Source organism: Zootoca vivipara, chromosome 1 (genome assembly GCF_963506605.1).
Source record: "Zootoca vivipara chromosome 1, rZooViv1.1, whole genome shotgun sequence".
NCBI lineage: Eukaryota > Metazoa > Chordata > Lepidosauria > Squamata > Lacertidae > Zootoca > Zootoca vivipara.
Window position 1 is genome coordinate 10,768,604 of NC_083276.1, and position 24,163 is coordinate 10,792,766.

Genomic DNA, 24,163 nt, shown 5'->3' on the forward strand with positions numbered 1-24,163 from the left:
CTTCTGATTGATCTTGATTTGAAAAAACCCAAAACCAATGAGTTTTCTGCTGATTAGTTTATAGCAGGCATAGGCAAACTTGACCCTCCAGATGTTTTGGGACTACAACTCCCATTATCCCTGACCACTGGTCCTGTTAGCTAGGGATGATGGAGGGCTGAGTTTGCCTATTCCTGGTTTATAGCTTTTCTTTCAGTTTCTTACACATGTCTAAAGTACTTAACAAGAACACTATACACCATGGGGGTGTGTGGATGGAGAGGCAGAGATATATAAATGCCATTGTTGTTGTTTAGTCGTTTAGTCGTGTCCGACTCTTCGTGACCCCATGGACCATAGCACGCCAGGCACTCCTGTCTTGCAATTCCAGCTTAAACTGAAGAAAGTAGGAAAAACCACTGGGCCAGTAAGATACAATCTGGATCAAATCCCTTATGAATAAATGCCATATGTTCCAATTTATCAGAGTGGACTAGATCCTCAGCCCATATCCCAAGTCTTGATGCCTCAGCTTTGCGAAACGAATTTTAGGTCTGGTTAGTGCATGGCTGGGAGGCTGGAGACAGTATGTGTTCTGTCTTGAGTTCCATGGCAGAAAGGAGGAGTGTAAATGAATTAAAACCCAAACCAACACCAGAAGAGCCTGCTGGATCATAATAGTGGTCTTCTATGTAGTCCTTTACAGTGGTGGATGAGATGTCTATGGGAAGCCCGCAAGCTGGACATGAGCAGTGTGAGAAACTCTGATATATAAGCTTAAACCTAGGTTACGGTCACCACAATGGAATGTCTATTTGCCAGACTGGATGATTCTACGACTCTGAGATCTCAACTACAATGTTTGACTGTAGCTTGCTCTTAGAAACCATTCACTTATCCCAGTAAACAAGAAGGAGAAACCCACACAGTGGAAATGGACTAAGGCAGAGGTTTTAAAACCGTGGTTGCCAACCCGGAGCCCAGAAATCTCCACATGGGTCCCATGACTCCCATTGGCCATGCGCCAGCAGCAAAACGCACCTGGCACCTGGGGAATTTCAGACACTAGATGTGAGTGCAACACCCTTGACTGCCGGCAACTGCCAGAGGCACAATTGACATGATGCTTGGGAACTCTCTTCCCCCAGCGCTGTTCCAGGATTCTGTGGAACTGGGAATGGTTGTCATATGAAAACAAAAGTCAACTCTGCTTGATTGCACCCTTCTTTAGACGCTATGGCACAGTGCCCTTTGCGTGCTAACAAAGATAAGGTGAAACCACTCTCTTGGAATATTCTTACCATTTTATTATTTGTTAAACTTACCTAAAAGGCCTCCAAGCAACACCAAAAATAAACAAGCACTGGAAGGGTTCCTCTATGCTCGCTCTATTATGAATTGGTTTCTAAAAGTCTTATTTATAGCGACATCAGAGAAACTAGCCCACCAATGCCGGGTTCTCAGAGGGGAAGAGGTTCCATTACAACTTGCGGCTATCTGGTGGTTTTTTAAAGCTTATTTAGCGACGCAGTCACACGGATGACGAACTCTGTCCAAATATGATATCATCCGGTGCTGCTTTTGATTATACAAGTTTTTGACCCATTGTTTATGTCTTATCTTAGAACACTGCAGCATTGCCTCTTTTGTACATGTTTCTTTCAATATTTTTTTTATCCCTTTTGTCTTCTCAACTTATACCTGTCCATAATCGATTGTTGGTTTTTCCCTTTTCTTGAATTGCTGGACTACTCTGTTTGTCCTGTTGGTTATACCATTAATATTTTTTTAAAAGAAAAAAAGAAAGTAAACAACCACACATCACAAAAAGCTTCTGGCCCAGCTACTGCTTTCAACCTTTTAGTGTCTGGGACCGCCACATCTTTGAGGCTTCCTCTTCCCGTATGGCCCCTCCCCTCAAATCAAGAATGCCCTCAAGTTTTCTGCTTTGTTTGCCATCATTGCGGGAGGTAGAGACAAGCAGCGCAAGAAGCAAGGCATTCTCAGTCACAGCCCCAGGGTTGTGGGATAGTCTGCCAGAAGAAGTCTGCCGGAGCATGCTCTTGCTAGCCTTCAGGAGGGGCTGCGAAACCCAGCTTTCAAGGAAGGCTTTCAGATGCAGTTGTTGAATAATGTTTCTATTGATGGCTTCTAATCTGCCTGGTGTCTTGCCCTGTTTTGTGGACTTTGTTTATTTGTTGTGAGCAGCTTCAAGCCTAGGTGGGGCTGGGTGGAAAACCCCTAAGTCTGAATGCACTTACCAACTCCAGGTGGAATCATAGAATCATAGAGTTGGAAGAGACCACAAGGGCCATCCAGTCCAACCCCCTGCCAAGCAGGAAACACCATCAAAGCATTCCTGACATATGGCCGTCAAGCCTCCGCTTAAAGACCTCCAAAGAAGGAGACTCCACCTTCTTTGGAGGTCTTTAAGCGGAGGCTTGACAGCCATATGACAAGCCCCTTGACAAGCCCCTTAACCTCTGTTGCAAAGCGAGTCTGTTTGATTCAGGTGCATACTTGCCTTCCCACGAGCTGGGCTATCTGTGACAATTAGCATAGGGAAAATACAGCTGTGAGTTTGTGGGTGCCAGACCCCTCTAGTCCCTGGATCAGGCAAGTGATGGAATTTAATCAAACCAAGCTATCTTCCCATGGTGAGCCATTAAGGGGGATTAGAATTATATAATTGTAGAGTTGGCAGGGACCCCAAGTGTTCTGTAATCCAACCCCCTGCAATACAGGAATCTCAGCTAAAGCATACATGGCCATCCAACCTCTGCTTTAAAACCTCTAAGGAAGAAGACTCTACAACAGACTTCCTCACACTCGGCCCTCCAGGTGGTTTTGGCCTGCAACTCCCATGAACCCTAGCTAGTAGGATCAGTGGTCAGGGATGATGGGAATTGTAGTCTCAAAACATCTGGATGGCCGAGTTTGAAGAAGCCTGCTCTGCAACCCCCTAAGGGAGGCTGTTCTACTGTTGAACACCTCTTACTGTCAGAAAGTTCTTCCTGATGTTTAGTCAGAATATCTTTCTTGTAACTTGAAGCCAACAAACTGAAACTCAATCTAGATAAGACTGGGGGAGACTTTGCTTTTTGAAAAAGCTTATTTTTCTCCCCATGTCACCAGCTGCCTCCTCCTTCTTCTTCTTCTTCTTCTTCTTCTTCTTCTTCTTCTTCTTCTTCTTCTTCTTCTTCTTCTTCTTCTTCTTCTTTCTTCATTTCTTTTCTTTTCACCCCGAGTTCATGCTTCTTCAAAGTCCATGACACCATTGGAGCGCTCGCAGGCCAGTGTTTCCCCAGTTATCAGTGCTTATACTACATTTTTTAAGATTTGCCTTGAGAATATCTTTAAACCTCTTTTGTTGTCCACCAGTATTTTGCTTTCCATTCTTAAGTTCGGAATAGACTAGATGCTTTGGAAGACGATAATTGGGTATCGTAACAACATGACCAGTCCAACGAAGTGGAAGTTGAAGAATCATTGCTTTTCCCCCCTATGTAACCAGCTGCCACCTGAATGCAGGCACACCCCTCCTGCCCAGGGTGGATAAAAATCAATGATTTTTTTAAAAAAATAAAAAAAATCGGATTTTTTTGATTTAAATCGGATTTTTTTGATTTAAATCGGATTTTTTTGATTTAAATCAATTTTTTTGCTTTAAATTGGATTTTTTTTTAAATAAAATGCTTTTTGAGGAAAGCATATTACCATCCAAAGGTTATTCCATCATGAAATAAAGATTAGTTTTTTTAATTATGTAGTATAAGGTTGTATATGTTTAATTTTGGGGGTAAATAAATTCCATTAATCCATTCACCTCTTCCAGAGGTTTTTGTAAGATTATTGGGCAGTTTCTCTGCCTACAAGATATTATCACAGATGCTTGGTTTACTTTTGCAGTTCTCAAAACTGAATTTGACTCAACAGAGATCACATGCCTCTTCTTCACAGCAAAAATGTTATAACATGAACAGAGTTGAGAAAAAGACCTTAATCCTATTGTTCTACAAACCTATGAATACAGAAGCAACCCCTTCAGTGCTAAGTTTCAAGAAGTTCAGTGAACAGAATAGAAACAATATTTTTCTGATTGTTTGGACAGTATTTAAGTTTTTCATGTGTAGGCTGGGCTGACAGTCTAAATTTCTTAAAATATATATATTTTGTTTTTGTTTAGCCAAATTAGTTAACAAACATGGATGTTTGTTTAAGCAAATAACATTTGCTGAAATGTTATTGTTTCAGTTGAATAAATCTATTTAAATTGTTATTATTAAGGTAATGATTATTTTTCTCCTTCCTAAGTACAACAGTAAAGTTGTCCAAATATGAATGATTAACCTATTAAACTGGGGATATAAAAACTAATATGAAAAGTTGTTATTCTAAAAATCTTCATCCACTTGCATAATAAAGTTATACCAGCAAGAATTAGTCTTTATGATTTAAATCAACTATGATTTAAATCAAGCCTTACTGACTAGTGATTTAAATCGTGATTTAAATCAGTTTGATTTAAATCAAATCCACCCTGCTCCTGCCACGGCTGCCTTTCCCAGCTGTGGCTGCCTCCACGTTAAGGTGTGGAGCCCCCCAAAGGGCAGGGCCGAGAGTGGTCACTCTGATGCCCCATTTTGTGGGACAACCCTGGGCGAATGATTAAACAATCCATGGCCTTTTAAACGGGGAGGTGGTGTTCTTGTTCTTTTCATGCATTTTGTGTTTTTATATTGTAAGCTGCCCTGTGATCCTCAAATGAAGGGCAGTGTAGAAATGATGATGATGATAGGCTCAGTGCAAGATGGCAAATGGGTGGCGCCCTGTCTCTCAACAAGTAAAGCCAGAGTTTGGAGAAGAGAGTTTTTGGAGCAGTGATGTAACTGAGAAGCACAGCATAAACAGAATCTACATTGGGTGACCAGATTAAGGTTACCAGATTTTTTTAAATGAATCCGGGGACACTTTTCAACTTCAATGGATTTTGTATGGGGACTGATTTGTAAATCCGGGGACTGTCCCTGGGAAACGGGGGCATCTGGTAACCTTAGACCAGATGCATGAGAGAGAGAGCGCAGGGCTCCTGCATCTTTAATAAAAGTGTAGAAGAGGGAATTTCAGGAGGTGTAGTTTTCAGGGCACCTACTGAAATTCTATCTTCTGCACAACTGTTAAAGGTGCAGGAGCCCAGGCCTGTTTGCCATCTGGTACCCTTAAGCGTACAGGTGATTGGGGAGAAACCTAAACCTCTCATTTAAGCAATGCTGGAAAATGCAAATATCATTACATATGCTTTACCAACGGACTGGATAGATCTAGCAATTCTGTTCCTTTTAAGAATTTGAAAGTGGAGTTGCCGTCTCAAAGGGGGCTTTTTCTTGCGCGTCACTGAAGTGATGAGAGGAACCACCAAGGATAGCTCCTCCTTCCGTGTTGCTCTTTGGGGTGGTTCAGACTGGCAGCACACTGCATGGCTCCTCAACAGCTAAATGTAGAGACATCACCTGTTCGCCAAGAATTCACAAAGATAATAGACAAAGGCTCTGAAATTACATCCGCAAGCTCCTTTGGTACACTTGGATGCAGCTCATCAAGCCCTGGAGATTTGCTGTGCTGGTGTTTTATTGGCAGGGATCTCCTAACATCAGGAAGCATTCAAAACACTGAGACACATGCAACACTCCTTACATTCTAAAGTGATACATGTCATTCTACCACCCCAGCACTCTACCACCCCGTTCCTCCTCAGGTGTTGAGATCTAGGTCTGAAAAATGGTGGTGTTTGAGACTCTGAACTCACATGACATTTAATATGTGATGGAACATTCATGCTTCTGTGCAAATCAAGGATGACAGGTCTTCGTAACAGCTGCTAACCATGATAAAATTAATCAGAAGAAATGTTATCCTCCTTAATACAAGTTGCTGGGGGTAGGGATCATATAATCATAGAACTGCAGAGTTGGAAGGGACCCTGAGGATCATCTACTCCAGGGGTGGCCAACTCCCAAGAGACTGCGATCTACCGTACTCACAGTGTAGTGATCTATCCCCTTTTTTTGGAGTTCAGGTCAAAGTTGTTGAGCTTTTTTTTGGAAGGAGGAAGGCCCATTTGTGGGGGGTTCGGGTCAAAGTTGTTGAGTTTTTTCAGGGAGGAGGCAAAATGTTGAGCTTTTTTTTTTAGGGGAGCCACAGTTGTTCAGCTTTTTTGAGGTGGAGCCAATGATCTACCAGTGATCTTTTTTTTTGCTTCAGATATTTATCTCTACCTCACCCATCGGGCCACCTTTGACTGGTGGGTGGGGCTATACCCCTGTGAGTCACCTGGTGTCAGGCGACTGATAGGTGGGAAGTCCTGCCCATCTGTCAAAGTTCATCTGCAGGTTGGGGTCAGCTTCAGCAGTGCGTCCCCTGCAGGCAGCACCCTGGTGAAGCTGCACCCAGCAGGATTCAACTCCACCCATCAGGTGATGTCACCCAGTGATATCAGCTGGCAGGGGTGTGTGGCCTGGGGAAATCTGCCATCCCAACTCCAGCCATATCTAGTTAGCTGCTGCGGGAAAGCAGGTTGCTGCACTAAATGGACCGTTTCAGAGTGATCTAACAGTGCTGCTCTTAAATTCTTACCTGGCCCTTAAGTGATGGGCATGTGTGAACTGACTCTCAGTGCAGAAGTATTCTTGTCCTTCACCCAGCCACTCTATTTATCATCAATGGGTAATGAAAGTTTACCCATGAGCTCTTTCATAGCATCCTGTCTATTCCAAATTTTGCACATGCACACGGAAACACCAAAACTCGTCATCCTTTTAAGCATATGTTTTGCAGGTTCATGATTGGAGAGAGGGAGATGGCCGCTCGCTATCTTATTTAAGACATAATTTAAAATCTGGGGCTGGGTAGCATCTGTCCATTTTGTATTGATTTTTGCAGGGGACTGGAGGGAGGTGAAAGGTCCTCGTGATTTTTGTAAGAAGGTCCTGTGAGAAAGTCTTCGGGGGAAATCTAAAGATTGTGTCTAAGCCTTGCCTTCCATTAACCCCCCGCTGCTGCTCTTCATCAAGTTATTTTAATGGCTTTCAAAGCAAGTGAGCGGAAAATGTCTTCTCTGGAACTTTGAGGAGGCTGAGCTACTAAAACGGTTGTTGCTTTCAAAATGAAACATACCAATGGGAGGATAGCCTGTTAAGAAGACTTTTGTGATTCTGTTTTAAAATACGGAGATATTTTAAATAAGGCATTATAGTTACAACTCCCACAAAAGTGAAAATCCTCACCAACTAAATGCTCTATATTAGTGCTTCTCATTCTGGTGGTTCCTCTTTCCTTCTTTCTTTCTTTCTTTCTTTCTTTCTTTCTTTCTTTCTTTCTTTCTTTCTTTCTTTCTCTTTTAAAAAAGCAAGAAGGCTTGAGAGGTTGCTACAGAGGAATAATGATCTGACCCTGGCAGTTTCTGTCTTCAGGTTTTAGTGGAGAGGTTGGTTGCATATTCTTCAATTCCCTCAGGTTCCACTTTAAGTCTACACTTGGGGGAAGCTCATAATGCTGTGTTGTTCTTCCCTCACCCGGCTAGGGGTGCCAGAAGGCATCTCTTTCCATTTCACCCTCTATTTGTTGCACGTTTCCATTCTGCTGCAGAACTGCAGAGTGAAAGGAGAGGAGGACCTTTTTCTGGCTCCGCACTTCCAGCTACTCTCTGAAGACTGGAGAAAAGACCGTCTTAAGAATATTAGGGGTGTGGGCAGGGGAATAGACCGTGTGAAAAATGAACATAATATTTTAGCTGCAGTTCATTCATTTTCAGCTTTGTATTCTTGTTATAAAAAAATGTGCCTAGACATTTCGTTGTTGTGCCCATAACCTAGGTTTAAGGTGCCGTTTAGCTCCTAGCTTTCACATCTCAGTTTCTAACACTGTTTTTAGAGAGAAGCAAAAAGGCAAGGACCCCTTCCTCCATTAGCTTAACCAGAACCCACGGCAATTGGCTCCTTCCTTCTCATAACAATCTCCTGCCATTCTTTATGTACCACCATTGCCTAAGAGTATAGAGCTTCTACTTGCTCATTTTCCTCTGCCTTCCCTATAAAATATCATCTTGCTTAGCCATTATTTTGAGTTGTGAATTGCGCAGAGTGCTTTGGTGCACCAGTGTAGTAAACATGGCTAAATGGTGTTTATTTTAAGGTCTCTTTCTCCGCACTACAGTCACATTCGCTGCTTGCTTTCCCCTTTTCATAGAGGGAAGGTTGGGCCAGGATTGACTGTGGATGTTTCGGTAGAAAGCTGGCTCTTGCTGGAAGATTTTTCCCTTGGGAGAAAGAAGTGGGGGACCCAACTAAGTGCACCCCAGTTTACCTGCAACCTCACACAATTATTTTATGAGCACCATTCAGTCTTTGTTGTGCAGCATGTAGGAAGTGTTCGACTGTTCCCAGAATGTATAGCTGGGGGCTGTCTTTTTTTAAAAAAAAATAAGCAAATTAATTATTGGGGAAAGGGCCATAGCTCAATGGTAGAGCATCTGTGGAAGATCCGTGGTTGAATTCCCCTTCAGAAACCTCGGAGAGCCCCTACCAGCCAGTGTAGATGGCACTCAGCTCGGTGGGCCAAGTATTCTCACTCTGTGTAAGGCAGCTCCCTGTCTGTAATGCACTCTACGTGGGGCTACCTTTGAGGGTGACCCAGAAACTACAATTAATCCGGAATGCGGCAGCGAGACTGGTGACTGGGAGTGGCTGCTGAGACCATATAATACCGGTCCTGACGGACCTACATTGGCTCCCAGTACGTTTCCGAGGACAATTCAAAGTGTTGGTGCTGACCTTGAAAGCCCTAAACGGCCTCGGCCCAGTATACCTGAAGGAGCGCCTCCAACCCCATCGTTCTGTCCGGACACTAAGGTCCAGCTCCGAGAGTCTTCTGCTGGCTCCCTCATTGCGAGAAGTGCGGTTGCAGGGAACAAGGCACAGGGCCTTCTCGGTAGCGGCACCTGCCCTGTGGAAAGCCCTCCCATCAGATGTCAAGGAAATAAACAACTATCTGACTTTTAGAAGACACCTGAAGGCAGCCCTGTTTAGTGAAGTTTTGATGTTTGATGTTTTATCGTGTTTCTAACATTCTGTTGGGAGCCGCCCAAAGTGGCTGGGGAAACCCAGCCAGATGGGCGGGGTATTAATATTAATAATAATAATAATTGTTGTTGTTGTTAGTTTTATCCCTTATATAAAAATGGGCCATATAACACTAAGTGGTATAATGTCCACCTTTCAGCTCTTTCTTTTTACTAAAGCGCCAAGTTGCTCCCCTCCACCCCCCGAATCAATTTGTGCCGGTGCCGGTTGCCTCACATCTGCATCCCAGGTTATAACCTTAAATGCAGTTGCTGACCTAGCAGTAAACTGAAGGTAGCAGGAAAAGCCGTAGCTTTGACCTCTGAACCTATCAAATTTCCTAGTGCCGGCGACATATCCTCCCCCCTTTCAGGTATCAAGTTCAGCATACTACTGTCTACTTGCTTGAGGAAAAGAGTGGGCTTTATAGGCAGAATGTGATTGCTTTGGATGACAAAGCAATATATAGAGAGAGGCATTCTGTGCCTTCCTTCTAAGGAGCTTAAGATGGCATACTTGGTTTCCTTCCTTTCTGTTTTATCTCCGCACCAATCCCACAAGGAAGGTTAAACTGAGAGACAGCAACTGGCCCAAAGGCCACTCGTTTAGCTTTGTGGCTGGGTGGGGGATTCGAACCTAGGTCTCCCTGGCCCAAGCCTGACACTTTCTCTCCACTTCCACATGCTGGCAGAAATAACTCATCTATTTAAAATTTGGCGGCATTGGTTGCCTCATCACAAAGTAAATCAAGGCTTTATAAGTCCTAGGAGTAAAAGCTGTGTCAGTTTGTGCCTACAAATCCATCTCGAGATGCTGCTTTAACAATAAAGGGAAACTTTGCAGATTTCAGCATACCTGTCCTTGGAGCTGATGGGTTTGAAATAAACATAGTGGCCTAACCCCCTGTATCACATGAACAGCTGAAGAAGTGAATGTACTTCTCAAATGTTTGTTTTGCCTCCTAATGGTTAAAAACGACACCTTTTTTAACAGTAAAACTATACTACCATCACCATCTGGATGCAAAATATAACCCTCGCTTTGAAGACTAAAATGGATACGGTTTGTAAAAATTACAGTGCGACTTTTGGGTTGTGTACCATTCTTGGGGGGGGGGTAGTTCTACTCATCCCCTGATTGGTTGGTTTAAATGTCTTTTTAGTTCAAGATAGCCAACTTACAGCTGAGATACAAACAGGATTCATTCTTGGTGCCTGAAGCAGAAAATACCAATTAAACCCTCTGTGGTAGTATAACATAAATAAAATAGCAAATGGAAATCATAATGGCAGCCTTAAATCTGTTTGCTTAGGCTGGTCGCCTCACCTTGCCCAATGGTAGAGCCGGCCATGATGCTTACCAACTCAGCGGAGGGGTTAGAGCTAGATGCAGAGGTGGGTGGAGGTTTTCTTATACCAGCCTGATTTTATCCATCCCCCTGAAGTTTGGGGTTGTCCTCAAACACCTCAGAGCTCCCAATGGAAGCGCAGTATCACAGCTGAAGATAACAATCTCATCCAATTATCCAGTACCAACAGTCATCTGTTTACTGATCACATTCGCATCCCACTCTTCCTCCAAGGAGCTCAGGGTGGTATTTATGGGGATTATCCCATATTGCCCTCATGAAAACCCCGTGAAGTTTAGATTAGGTTGACAGGCAGGGTTGTCAAGAGAGGTAGGCAGATGTTTGAACTCGGGGCCAAGTCCAGTGCTATATCTGCTACACCAGGCTTCCTCTCCATAGTTTTGGGAAACGTCTTTTGAAAGGGGAGCCATATTTTTCACCCACTTCAGGGGGTGTCGGAATGCCACGCTTCTTGCAACGGGGCGTAGAAAGGAGCTCAGTTCAGTTTGTTCCGTAGAAATCTGTGCAAGCCCAAACGTGCTGCCTCTGTTTTGCGATGTACAATTTATGTTGATAATTCCGATTTCACAATATCGCATGGAGAATAGACTTGTGTGTTTCTTTTCAAAATCCCCTCCTGGTTTTAAGCGGCAATTGGCACAGAAGGTGAAGCCTTGTTTTCTCTTCCTCGTTAATTCTGTTTACACGAAGGCCGTGCTCAAAGTGATGCCTCAAAACAGGGCTAATTGAAACAATGCAGGGGTGGAGGCATGCAAATGGAAATGCACACTAACGAATCGCGGCAAGTTCAGATTGACCTAGAGGTACAGAGCGTGCCGGGGCATTGCCATAGTCACTGGAGATGTTAGCTATTGACTTCACATGACAGTAGCTGGCATTAATAATGCAGCTGGCAAAAAAACAAAAAACAAAACACCAATCCAGCAACCCCAAATTATGAAATCTCCCGTCATCTTTTCTTGCAAACCACATGGATGTGAAATCAATTTCCATTAAGCTAAAATGGAAAATGGATAAACAAAGCGGGAGCGAAAAAGTGCAGTGGACAAGGAGATGGTTCATGTCGAGGAGAATGACAATTAAGCATCTTCCTCTTGTTTTTGTGTGGCTAGCACAGCTTGGCTTAGGGAGAAAGGATGTCTGCCTTATACTTAGCGCCTCAGCCCTTGCTTTTTCCCCGCAGGACCAATTGCAGTCATCAGCAGTCGTTAACAGCCATCTACAGGTTTACCACTCCCATCAGCCTATCACCCATTCCCACCCCCACCCTCTGTATATACATAAGGGTCTGACTCTTCTGTTTCAAGTGTATCTGAAGAAGTGTGCATGCACACGAAAGCTCATACCAAAATAAAAACTTAGTTGGTCTTTAAGGTGCTACTGAAGGAATGTTTTTATTTTGCTTCGACTCAGACCAACACGGCTACCTACCTGCCTTATACTGAGTCAGACCCATTGGTTCATCCAGTCCAGAATGGGGAACCTGTCGGCACTGGCAGTAGTCAAAGCTTTCCCAGCCTCCCTACCTGAGAGGTTTTTAACTGGAAATGCCAGGGGTTGAACCTGGGTCCACCTGAATGAAAATCAAGTGTTTTGCTACTGAGCTTGGAGACAGTACATGTTGCAGATCATTTTCAAATGTAGATAGCACAGTTTGTTAGGGCCGGTTGCTGATAACACCAAGGTTGCAGGTTCAATCCCCATATGGGACAGTTCCATATTGCTGCATTGCAAAGGGTTCGGTTAGATGATCCTCAGGGTCCCTTCCAACTCTGATTCATTTAACTAAAAACCTGAATGCCTAGAGGGAGCACCTTCGTACCTTCCCTTTAAAATGACAGTATCTTTTTCTGAATTTTAGCCGGGTGATGGTGGGTGGGGAGTAGAATTTTGCAGCCTTTTGGAGTAGGGCCTTCTCAGTTGTGGCATCCATGTTATGGCACCCTCTCCCTAAGTAGGCCAAATGGTTTAGCATTGCTTTGGGGTAACAGACAGGTGGAAACATGTTTATTTAAACAGGCCTTTGGAGATGGGTTTCTACGAAAGAGATGCTGCCAGAGGCTTTCCGTTGTTTTAGCTATTTGCAGGGGGCGGGGGGACAACTTGCATGCAAAACGTGGCACTTGATTACATCACATTTAAATGTTCAAATGCACAAACTGGTTGCAATAAGAGAAATAAACAAGCCTGTTATTTACTTTGAAAACAATGAAAAGTCAAGCAGTTTCTAATGAGGGGCTAAGTTTTGCATCAGTAGAGGCTACTGTCACAGAGCAAGCCAGCAGCAAATCACACACTGCTCAAAGTTGGCATTAACTCATCATTAGCAAAAACATGATCTTCCCAGACTTGGCTGAGTGTCAGGCCTAATGAGCACAGCTGCCCATCCCCGGTAGGTCTTACTCCATGAATCAGTTGCTGAGACTGAAAGTCCCTGACTCCCCAGAGCCATCTAAGACCCTTCCTCTCCAGGGCTTTTTTCAAGCGATCAGAGACTGCACCTGCGTGCAGCCTGCCACTGCTACGCCCATTTCAGCCCCCTTCTGATTCTGGGAGACATGGGGGAGGGGAGCTTGTCTCAGCAGGAGGGGGAGACCCCCCCCCCGTTACTCTAACCCAGCCTGACTCATCTCTTCCTCTTGACCTCCCTCCTCCCACTTGCCTGCTTTAGAATCTGATTCTGATTCTGGACTTCTCTCTGCCACAGACTCTCCCAGCTCACTAAGCCTTGTTACCTCTTCAGCTTCTGACATTTCCTCCTCCCAGTCTGCTCCCTCTTCTCCCTCTGACCACTCCTCGTCGTCCCACCTCCACTCCCTGGCCTCTGAGCCTTCGTCCTTTGCTGGTTCCCCAGCTGCTGCCTCCCACCATTCCTCTGTGCCCAGCCAGTCCATGACAGCTACTGACTTTCTCCCCCATAAGTTGAGACACAAGCAAAGGGATCTTAACACTCTTGCTACCATTACTCAGTTGTGTCTCCAAGTAACAGGCAGAGGTTGGGATGCATAATAATGGCTGCAGTAGTTGCAGTTGTAGGGCTATGTTAGGGGCCCTACAAGACGCACACACACACACCCCAGTGATTCCCATTTGCCCATCTCTTCATCATACTATGAATATGCAGGTTTGTTGAACAGAAGGAAGATAAATCAGTGCCATGAACTTGCCCATTTCTTGATAAAAATCACTATAAGCACAGTTGGATTTATTGTTCTGCAAAGTACACAGAGTCATATAACCATTGGCAACTGTTTACCTGGAATTAATAATTAGCAGCCTTCATAGCGGACTGTTAGCAAAGAGCCAGGCATTTGGCACAATAGAAACTCGGCTGCATAGAGCCGCGTTAAAATTGCATTACACAAAGACAATGGCAGCAAATGGCAGTCATTTGAGTTTCTGCCACAGCAAACAATTGGATGCTGGACACTTTCATTTGTTTATTGCATTATTTATTTGGACAGGTGCAAACTGGCCATGCAAAATTGAATCTTGCTCCTTGGTATTCCTTTGTTGGACCAGTGCATAGGGATAAGCGAAAACGTGCATATCCTAGCAGACTCTAAATCTATTTATGTCTTCATTACTGTAGATTAAACAGTCCACAAAAGTGGGAAGCTCTGTCACTATAGTGTGCTACTAAATTAAACTGTTTGGGCCAGGAACAGTTATGAGTTTTCTTGAAAACATTCGAATTGGGAAATTTTCTGCAATTTTTTCCATTACCTTATGCAAATTCGAATAGGATAATTTACATTGGAAAGCTTCCAGCTTTCTTTGGAAAATCTTCTGAAGGCCTAGCTTAGTGATCAAATGTAGCATGTATATTTTTATTGTATTTGATAAAGAAAGATAAGCGTGCCAGGCTTAAGTAACACAGCAAGCCTGCAATTTACACAGGGATTATGTTCCAGGGATCGCACCTAAAGCCAAAATTGCATATAGTGAAAACACATTGGGTTCAATGGCAGGTGGGATTGCCAAAGTCTGTATTTGCACCCAAAAGTAATCTACTTGTGTTCTCTTTGTTGCTGCATGGAATGATGCATGAACCAGACCTTTGGGTTTAGTAAGTAAAGCATGTTAAACTTACTTAAGAGTGTGTGGTCTGTTCATTGGCAGAGGGATAGAGAGAGGTGGAGGCAAGAGCTTTAAAGCAGACTAAACGGGATTTGCAAAAGAGTTTAACAACTTTCATTCCACGCTATAGTGCTGCTTAATTCTGAGAGTGTTTCTAACCTTCCTGGGTGCTTTCTCCCGCTGGAGAGTGCAAATCCCCGCATTTTGAAAGAAAAGGGACCCCATCCCACAGACCCCGAAGCCTGTGGGATGGGGTGGATCTCTGCAGGGAGTGATCAGGCTTGAACCCCACATTGTTCAGGAGGGACCCCCTGTCTGCCAGAGAGGCTTTTCAGGGGTCACAAGTGATATCTGGGTGAAGGGAGGTGGGTGGGAAGCTTTCCCTCTGTGAACACACTTAACTTATCTTAGGATCCAAGCCTACATATTTAACCAAATGCATCCCCCCCCAACCACATCCCCCGCCGCTCCTTGACATCTCCTTATAGATTTGGTCAGTTTTAACTGCTTTTAGAGCTGCTTACGTTTGAGGAGAGTTTCTCCTAGGATGGGCAACCACTTTGTAATTAGCCCTGTGGAAATGTCATATAAACCAGCCATTGGACAGTCAGTGTCAACAACAGCCGAAAGCCTAGTTAAACTTCTAGAAGTTCAGAAGCTTATTATCCAAGGCAATGTGGTAGTCGCCTAATCCCCACCAACTGTTCTGTGTTCAGTTGCCCTGACAAATTCCGCATATAAGCCTTCAGGCCTGCCTTTGTTGCCTTGCATCTTCACCCACCCAGCGACTCAATTTCATCCTTTTTCTTTTTCTCTCTCACCTGGCTTAAGGTTTTCAACATGCTGCCAAATGAGCCTTGTTCACACATTGCAACAATTTATTTATATAAAGTATTTCTTAGCTGCTGTTCATCAAAAGATGAACCAGGGCGTTGTGCAAAAGTGTGAATGAAATTCTGCCTATGTACAGATATGATTTTAAACCAGCAAACATACATAACAAAATAAAACAAGGAGCCTTTTGCCACCTGAGGCCCTTCTCCCCGTGCTTCCTCTGAGGGAGTTGAGCATGGTGGCAACGCAAGAATGAGCCTTTTTGGTGGTGGCTTCCCACTTGTACAATGCCCTCATTGGGAAAGCAAGCCTGGTGCTAAATGCTAAAATATTGCTGTACTTTCAGGCCTTTGATCATTAATCTGAAGGGCAGTGAGCGAACGGGTTTCGGCCTGTTTCAGTGCTCATTTTCCTAAAAGGATTTGCCCTTTCATAATTAATATTGGATGAGCATAATTAGCTGTTGTGCTTTAAATGGGTTTTTAAAGCTTTATTTTGTAAATTGCTTTGGAAAACTCCTTGGTGTGAAATGGCAAATAAATGAATAAAAATTCAAAAGCTGAAAATAGGTTGTAGCTTAATTCCAGAAAATACGGGGGTAACATGTGACCTATTCCCTCCATTCTCACAAGGACTAGATTGTGAGAAATGAAGCCTAGAGTGTGTATTGAACCTCGGCGATGAGGTGTGTCTAGTGGAAATCAAGTCTGTGCACTGCCACAGAAGAAACTACAAAATGGTCACTCGGGGCTGTGACTATCCCTTGATAGACCGCAAAGTTTGCTATGTGTGGCAGTGATCAGGAGCTGTTCCTCTCATCTATTCACAAATGAAATGCGGCTTGTTGATGGACATGCAAGTGTTCCCTGCAATAAACTGTGGTTTTCTACTTCCTCATCTCCAGATAATGGCCCCACGTATGAATAAATCAGACAAGTCATAACAGAGTTGCAGATGCTTGGGTATTTCTTTGTAGTAGGTAACAACTTTTCCTGATTTGAGACTGGACCTGGCTGTGAGGTAACAAGTTTTTATTTAGCAGGAAGATGGTTGGCATCCGCCTGTCTTAAGAGACAAGGGAGTGTGCCTCCGTGCGTGAAGTCAAACCGCTGTGCTTAGCAGCACCGAAGTGACCTCCCTGGGGTGCAAACCTGGGCAGTGTGTATGGAGGCCCTGGGCCACCCAGACAACAAAACTCCTCTCAGCCTGGCTGATGTGGTCCAAAGGAAAGCAGAGCAAGATGTTTGGCACTAGCTTGGCTGCAGGAGCTGCCAGAAGGAGGCATACAACTGGGTGTCATCCAACTGTCTTTGGGACTCCGCACTGGATTTGTGTAGGACTTACTCCTTAGCCCCTTTTTTCTTTTCCCGGAGATACCCTGCAAGGCAGCAGAGGTTTGGGATCAGAGTTCTCCTCCTCCTAGATGGGCTCCCTTCCCAGGTGGATGAGCCCCACCTGCCCCTCAGTTCCCTCTACAGCCCGTGCAAAAACCACCTTCTTAACTGCTAGACCCACTATTGGTCTCGCCCACTCAATCTGCCAGAGCCTGTCTTCACATGTACTTCATGCCCAGTCTCATCCCAGGTAGTACTGGAAAAGACTTCAGCTTGAGTCATTGGTGAGCTACTGGGTGCCTTGTCCGACTAGACAGCATTGGGTCAAATGGACCACTGGTCTGACTCCATAGTTGTCAGCTGTACATAAATTGCAGAAATTTGTATAGATTCAGCCTGCCTTAGAAAACCAGCAGTTTTCTGATGCTTGATCACCATTCCCAGTAGCATCCCTGGCTGGCTCTTCAGACCACCTTATTTGTGCTGGTTTTGTGCCTAAATATGTGAGCAGTGTGAAGAGAAGACCAGGAAAAACAGGACGCTGGCTGCAATAGAGGATAGGATTCCGGTATGTTTCACAGCTGAGTGGAAAATTTTATCATGTACATGGCATGTTTTATGTGCAACCATGATAAGGTGGAGGAACCTTGCTCTCTCTTGCTATTGGTCATCCAGCGGGGAATTTTTAAAGGAGACCAAGTAGGTCAACAGAAGCTGGGGTGGTGCTTCTAGACCCCATGAAGTCCGGTATCTCTCCCCCAGTGGCACCAGTCCCCCACCCCCAGCGATTATTTCCTTTTACCGCCATAGTTCTTGGCAAAATAGAGTATTCTAAACTGAGCAAATGTATTTATTGTAGCACTACTTCTATGCCACCTTTCTGCCAGCTTCCAACATAAGCTACAATAGCATTTAAACCGCACACATGTATGGAACGATTGATTGATTGATTGATTGTATGGGGGTGAAGACTAATATGATGTACTAATTGTTAGGGATGGCTTTTTTGTTTTGCAGAATGGCATTTCAAAGAATTGGGATTTCATGAGGACACATGACAGGTAAATTTTGCAGCATTTTTTCTTTTACATATTTCTTCAATCAATTTTCTCTCTCATCTTATCTATCTATCTATATCTATATATCTATCCACTTACCGTAGCACGTCATATAGCATTTCTGATTGTTCCCATTCATCATCCTTCGTATACCAAACCCTCTAAGGTGAGCCTGTTGTCCTATAAGGCCTGACATTGAAACAGAGAGAGAGAGAGAGAGGGAGGGAGGGAGGGAGGGAGGGAGGGAGGGAGGGAGGGAGGGAGGGAGGGAGGGAGGGAGGGAGTATTGCTTAAGGAAGTTTGGTGAATTCACAGCAGAGGCAAAATTCAAACCAGAAATTTCCTGAATTATAGTTCAGTCTCTTAACCAGTCTTATCTCATCCATGCATCCATTTGGTTGTGTACAAACAGCAAATCTCTGTGAAAGGCCTGGCACTTAGACCATCCTCTCAAAGGGGAACAGTGCATCAGGAAGGAGGTTTCAGCTAGACTAGAAGATATTTGTGTGCTTGGGTTTGGGCTGATATGTTGGTTTTAGCCATAGAGGGAAATTCAGAACATGGCTATGCATTCAAGCATACCATCCACCACCCCCCACCACCCCAATGTTCATTCTGACGCAGTACATTTTCTGCATGAACCATTCCTCATTCCCCTCCTAATAGTTTGAATTGGCTTTCTGGGCCAAATCAGATGTGATTTTAATAGACTAATAGATTGGGGCCGCATCACACAGAGGGGGTAAGTTTAACCCTTCCCAGCTGCATTCGTATTAGAAGCCCCCACGCTGCTATTAGCCATATACTGTATTGGAAAAAGTTTCCCCCTCCCACACATCTATTATTAAATTTCAAAAGCCCTGACGTGTTTCCAAGTGATACATTTAGTGTCACGTCTAGTTTGACCCTTGGTTTAGACTGTTTGTATGCCCACAGAGGAAGGGAGTTCCAAAGCCAGGGAACACACTTCAAAAACATCACTGTTCGGCTTGGAGAAGAGAGGGCCAGTCTCCAGAGGTTTCCTTTGGGGATTAGAGAAATCAGTGAATTGCTGGAAATGCAGTACCGCCTTGCTGTTCTCGAACATAATAACTTCATAAATTGTTTCTCCAGCATCTAACACTTCATAAGTATTGCTGCTATGATACCTAGCAGCCTTTTAAAGTTGGGGGGGGGGAGAGAGAGATTACAGAGAAAAGCTCACTAAATACGTTTTCTAGAAGGGCTGGGTGGGGTTTTTTGTTTTTAAAGGACTTTTTCACAGGACGTTTTTTAAAATAGCTGCTTGCTGTTTTATACGATTGCATAAGGTGCACATGTCACACCAGTCATCTCTGGTCACAAAACATTTGTTGCCTTCGCATGTGCAGCAGCTGTCATCCTGCAACTTTTTTTTGTGACTACAGAGCACAGCATTCAACCGCGAGCATGCCAAGCCATGTTGCTCTGCACTGCAGCCTTTCTACCTTCGTAGGAATACAAAGGGCTCCTTCACCCCAGGCCCCTAAGTTCGTAATCCGGAACTGCTAATGCAGAGATCAATTTTATTTTGGGGTAAAACTCGCTGTGAATGCCTCCTCCGCTGCAAGCCTCTTGCGTTCTTTTTTATTTATTTCTTGGCTTGACCAGTTTCGTAATCTGCCCTTCCTCAAGAGTGAGATGAGCCCCGCAACCCCAGGGTCGTCCATGACTGGACCTAACGGTCAGGTGTACCTTTACCTTTACCTTTAATGATGTTGAGATTTGAATGACTGAAACCATTGTACTACTTTGTTTTAATAGATTCATTCATTAGTCTTTCCACGTTGTTTACTCCTCTTTTCCTTTCCTTTTTAAAATCACAACTGGAGAACAGTCGCCTTTGCAGTCTCAATTGTGACACAGTGCGTTAAGCTGTGGGACCCTGCTAAAATAAAGTTTCCTTTTTTAGTAGCGATGCATTAAGATCGCAAAATAAGATATTTTGAATGCGCTCATAATATTCTAAATTTAAGTAACCACTAAAGATAACAAGATTCCAAAACTACTTGGCCTTCAGTCCCAGGTCCATGAATGTTGTAGAAACTACTAAGCATTTTTTTTAAAGAACCAAGCTCATTAAATAGCCAATGTGAGCATATAGATCTGTCTTTCCCAAACTGGTGCCCTACAAATGTTTTGGTACTGCCATCAGTACCAACCAGCACTGCTGTCCTAGATAAATACATCTTTTAAAGGTAACATTCATAAGGTAGTTTTAAAGCACAAGCCCACCTCTGAAGAATTTATATTGTAAACTGCCCCGTGCTCTGCCCTGTAATAAATAATAATAGTGTTGTTAACTGCAGTTTGTTAAGAAGAGAAGAAGAGTTTGGATTTGATATCCTGCTTTATCACTACCTGAAGGAGTCTCAAAGCGGCTAACATTCTCCTTTCCCTTCCTCCCCCACAACAAACACTCTGTGAGGTGGGTGGGGCTGAGAGACTTCAGAGAAGTGTGACTAGCCCAAGGTCACCCAGCAGCTGCATGTGGAGGAGCGGAGACACGAACCCGGTTCCCCAGATTACGAGTCTACCGCTCTTAACCACTACACCACACTGGCTGGGTGCTGGGAGTGGTAGCTCTCTGATAGAGGCTGCGTGCGCACCATAAATTTAAAGCACATGGTTATGCCCAATGAATCCTGGGAACTGTAGTTTATCCTTTACAGAGCTACTCTTCCCCAGCATCCTTTAAATCAGGCATCCCCAAACTGCAGCCCTCCAGATGTTCTGGCCTACAACTCCCATGATCCCTAGCTAACAGGACCAGTAGTCGGGGAAGATGGGAATTGTAGTCCAAAACATCTGGAGGGCCGAAGTTTGGGGATGCCTGCTTTAAATTATGCAGATGTGTCTCAAATGCATGTTATATATGCAGCTGAAAAGAAAGAAGTCGTAAGATCCTTTTACAGGTTTGGGAGGTCTGAGTCGCACTTTTTTCACGTCAGCCCTCAGGCATAGCACCCTTACCCTATGTGGGCTTAATGATCACGTACAGAAGAGTGCCTGCAAAAACAAGAGGCAAGGTAAAGGGAGTTTTTGCAGAGTCAAAACGAGGGGGGGGGGACCTGTAACTTGTTTCCATAAAAACTTCATGCTTTAAAGAACTATTCTAGGAACCTTCCCACACCTTTCAGGAAACCTGTAAACCAGAGCTTCCCAAACTTTTTTCATGTTGGTGACACAATTTCTAGATGAGCAGTTCAGTTTTACTAGCAAACCGGAGGTTTAACTCACCCCTTTCCAGCCCCGGGAGGAGCACAGGGAGAGTTCGCATGACATACCTGCACACTGCAGCCGACACACTAACATGTCGCAACACACAGTTTGGAAAGCTCAGCTGTAAACCAACGTATTTTCTGCACCATGTTTCTTGTTTTTGTTTTTAAATTACAACTTTTTGGAAGCTGCCACAAAATAACCATTTTTATCTTTTCGAGTACTAAATTTAAACAACAGCGGCTCACAAAGGAAATCTTTTTTTTCTGTTTTATTATTATTATTATTGGCTGTTCTCATAGATATCCTACTGTAAGGCCGAAAGGTTCTGGGTTGCCTCCAAACCCCACCCAACCCTCCCACTATTTGTCGAACTGTGTATTATGCAATTCACACAAGACCCTGCAAAATAGCCAGTGCATGTGATAAACCACCTGGGAACTCAGTTCACGTTGAAAGCATTGAATACACTGGGCCTGCAACTTACACTCAGTTTACATATACGTGATCACTGCCTTACATGGGTGGAGGAATGAATGAATATAAAAGGAGAGCAGGGGAAGCCTATCATTCCCCGTTCTCCATTGATTTATTCCCCTCACCTGTGCACCCAGCAGGTTTTCCTTGTTTACTGGGCTCTGGGAAGGTCACTGATAAGTTGCCAGAGCCCTCATGATGCCCTTCCCAGGGCCCTGTAACTGAACAAATCAAGCTTTTCTATCGGACATAGTGGGAGGTACCAGCCAAAGTACCTCTCCATCATCATGCAATGGGATTTGGCAGCCCAGTCATTGCACGAGCCAAAATGATAAAAAAGCTCAAGTCAATCTTCGAGTAACGCTAAATATTTTCAACATATTCTGAATTGGGGGGGGGGAGTTCAAAGGGAGACAAAGCAAACATGCTGAATGAAAACCAAACAAGGGGAATTGTTACAAGAGGGAGGCTTGTTCATACTTGGGCCTCGAAGGCTTACAGGGAGACAAGAGTGCTCTTTATAAACATGTAAAGAGATCTTTAAAAACAGACAAGTATCAATTATCTTCCTTGGCCACTGTGAACAGAACAAGTAGACATCTGAAGCTGAAGACAGAACATTTCAGGTTAAACATTAAGGAAAAACTTTTTGAACAAGCTGCAAAGGGATGTTGTGCAATCAAGGGGTTTGGAAGCTGGTCGAGTCTGGACTTGACACCTCTTTATCAAGGATGATGCAGGGAATAATGAATTTCATCCTGCCTTTGTAGAGAGGAATGAGCCAAAGAACCAAATATCTTTCAACTGAGATAACTATCTGATTTGTTTGTACCTCATGTTCATAATTATCCTTTGGATGGGACCTTAATTGGAACATAGGGAGCTGCCTTAAAATGAATCACATGCGGCTCTCGGGTCTTCTCAGCCCTTGGGCTTCCCCCCAAGCCATGCCTCTCCCTAGGCCACACCCCTTCTCCCTAGGCCACACCCCAGCTCTGCCCCACATGCTTCTCAAGTGCTTTTGCCTGTCTGGAATGTGCCCTTGAAGCATGATGGTGCCTCTTGCTTACCTGGATGAATTGAGGTGTGCATTTATAGAACCATCTGCTTTTGGTGTGTGGTTGAGACGATGCCTCTTTGACAAAGGTAAGATTCTCATCCATTGCACCACAGGTTGGATGGAGGCTAGCAAGTAACACAGCCTGCTGGGTTGGCCCTCCTATAGTGTATAAATTTATTTTCAATTAAGAAGGCCAGGTCTATTGGATTATTACACTACTATCAAATTCAGGGGATTGGACTTTAAAGGCCAGCCATTGCCAGCATGGCAAGTAAATCTGCAGAGCCATGCTGTTGCCATAGATTTGTTTGGCATCAAAGCACTGGCAATGACCACTCTTGGCATATGTGGGTGTGCAAAATTGTATCGTGGCACAAAAATATAGATGGGTGGAAGGCTGAAAGATAGGGCAGCGCTTCCAAATTTCCGAAAGCTGAGAAATACTCTTTTTTTCTGAATTAAAATGGGAAGCTCACTTCCCCTAACTCAAAATTCAAGTAGATGGATCAGGTAGCAGGTGATGTGAAGACCTTGTCTGCGGCATTGAAGAGCCACTTCCAGTCAGAGCAGACAGCAGAATAGACAAATGGACAAATAAGACAACTACCATGTTCCTACTTTTTCATGGCACACTAGCGTGCCTCAGTGCTTAGGAATTATTTTTAGAGAGTGTTTAGGGTGTTTCGTCAACAGACCACATGACAATCATTTCTGCTGAGGGTGTGCAGTGGTTCTGTGTTAGCCTGCCATAATGACGTAAACCAGGGTGAATTGAATAATATCATGTTATCTGGATTGCACCATTAGCAAGATGCCGTGAGTGGGATCAGGGACCCTCTAAACTTCCAAGTCACTTCGTGGCCTTGCTTTATCCAGAAAGTTAGATGCACAAACTTTTCTTCCACCCCTTTTCTGAGAAGTTAAACCAGACTCACTGGGGAAACGCTGGCGTTCAAAGGGGGAAGGAGTAAAGAGGAAAAGAAGGGATCTTTTGCTTTGATGGACAGGTCTAGTTTTTATCCCCAGTGAATTATTGTCACCCAAATAACAAATCTAATTGGAAGACCACAGAGCTGATCCAAAGGAGACACAAGGTGAATCTTGTGTTCGCGGCACACCCTTAGTTTCTAAAAAGCTGTCTCCACTTGCACTGCACAGATTGCAACCAGCAGGCAGGAGACCGGATCTTGCCATCGTGGCAACCAGTGCAAGTCGTTCTGTGTGCCATCGCAGTTTTGGATTCCTTCAGGGTTAGGGTGTTAACGTAATGCATTGGGGGGGGGGGGGAATGGCAAGACAGTTTTTACAAATAATAAAAGGTCATTGCAACATGTGTCGCAAGCAACAACACCCCCCCCCAAAAAAAAAGCTGAGTGAAGCTATAAGCACAATAGATTTCAAATTTTATTTAAATATTCCCTGCGCCTCCGCCTTAAAATGATTTGGAACAGTAAGGTCTCCTTGCCTTGTGGATCCTGGGATGTGGGCCAAAGTATCTCACACAGAGAGACAGTATATTGTACTTTAAAATACTGTGACTGATGCGGCATATTGTATACAAAATGTTGGCCCGACAGCCCACTTCCCCTTTTTGTTGTTGCTTAATTTCTTACACT

The 24,163-nt window shown here is 44.1% G+C and overlaps 2 protein-coding genes across 3 annotated transcripts in view; both read left to right on the forward strand.

The window, feature by feature from the left end:
• CDCA4 (cell division cycle associated 4) overlaps positions 1-24,163 on the forward strand; it is a 571,510-nt gene that overhangs the window by 158,328 nt on the left and 389,019 nt on the right. The gene's annotated exons all lie outside the window — the stretch shown is intronic.
• Positions 1-24,163, forward strand: part of NUDT14 (nudix hydrolase 14) — a 49,767-nt gene that overhangs the window by 5,298 nt on the left and 20,306 nt on the right. For both annotated transcript variants that reach the window (XM_035104697.2, XM_035104706.2), the window contains exon 2: positions 17,730-17,773. In XM_035104697.2, coding sequence (XP_034960588.1) covers positions 17,730-17,773 — 44 coding nt within the window. The remainder of the gene's footprint in view (positions 1-17,729; positions 17,774-24,163) is intronic.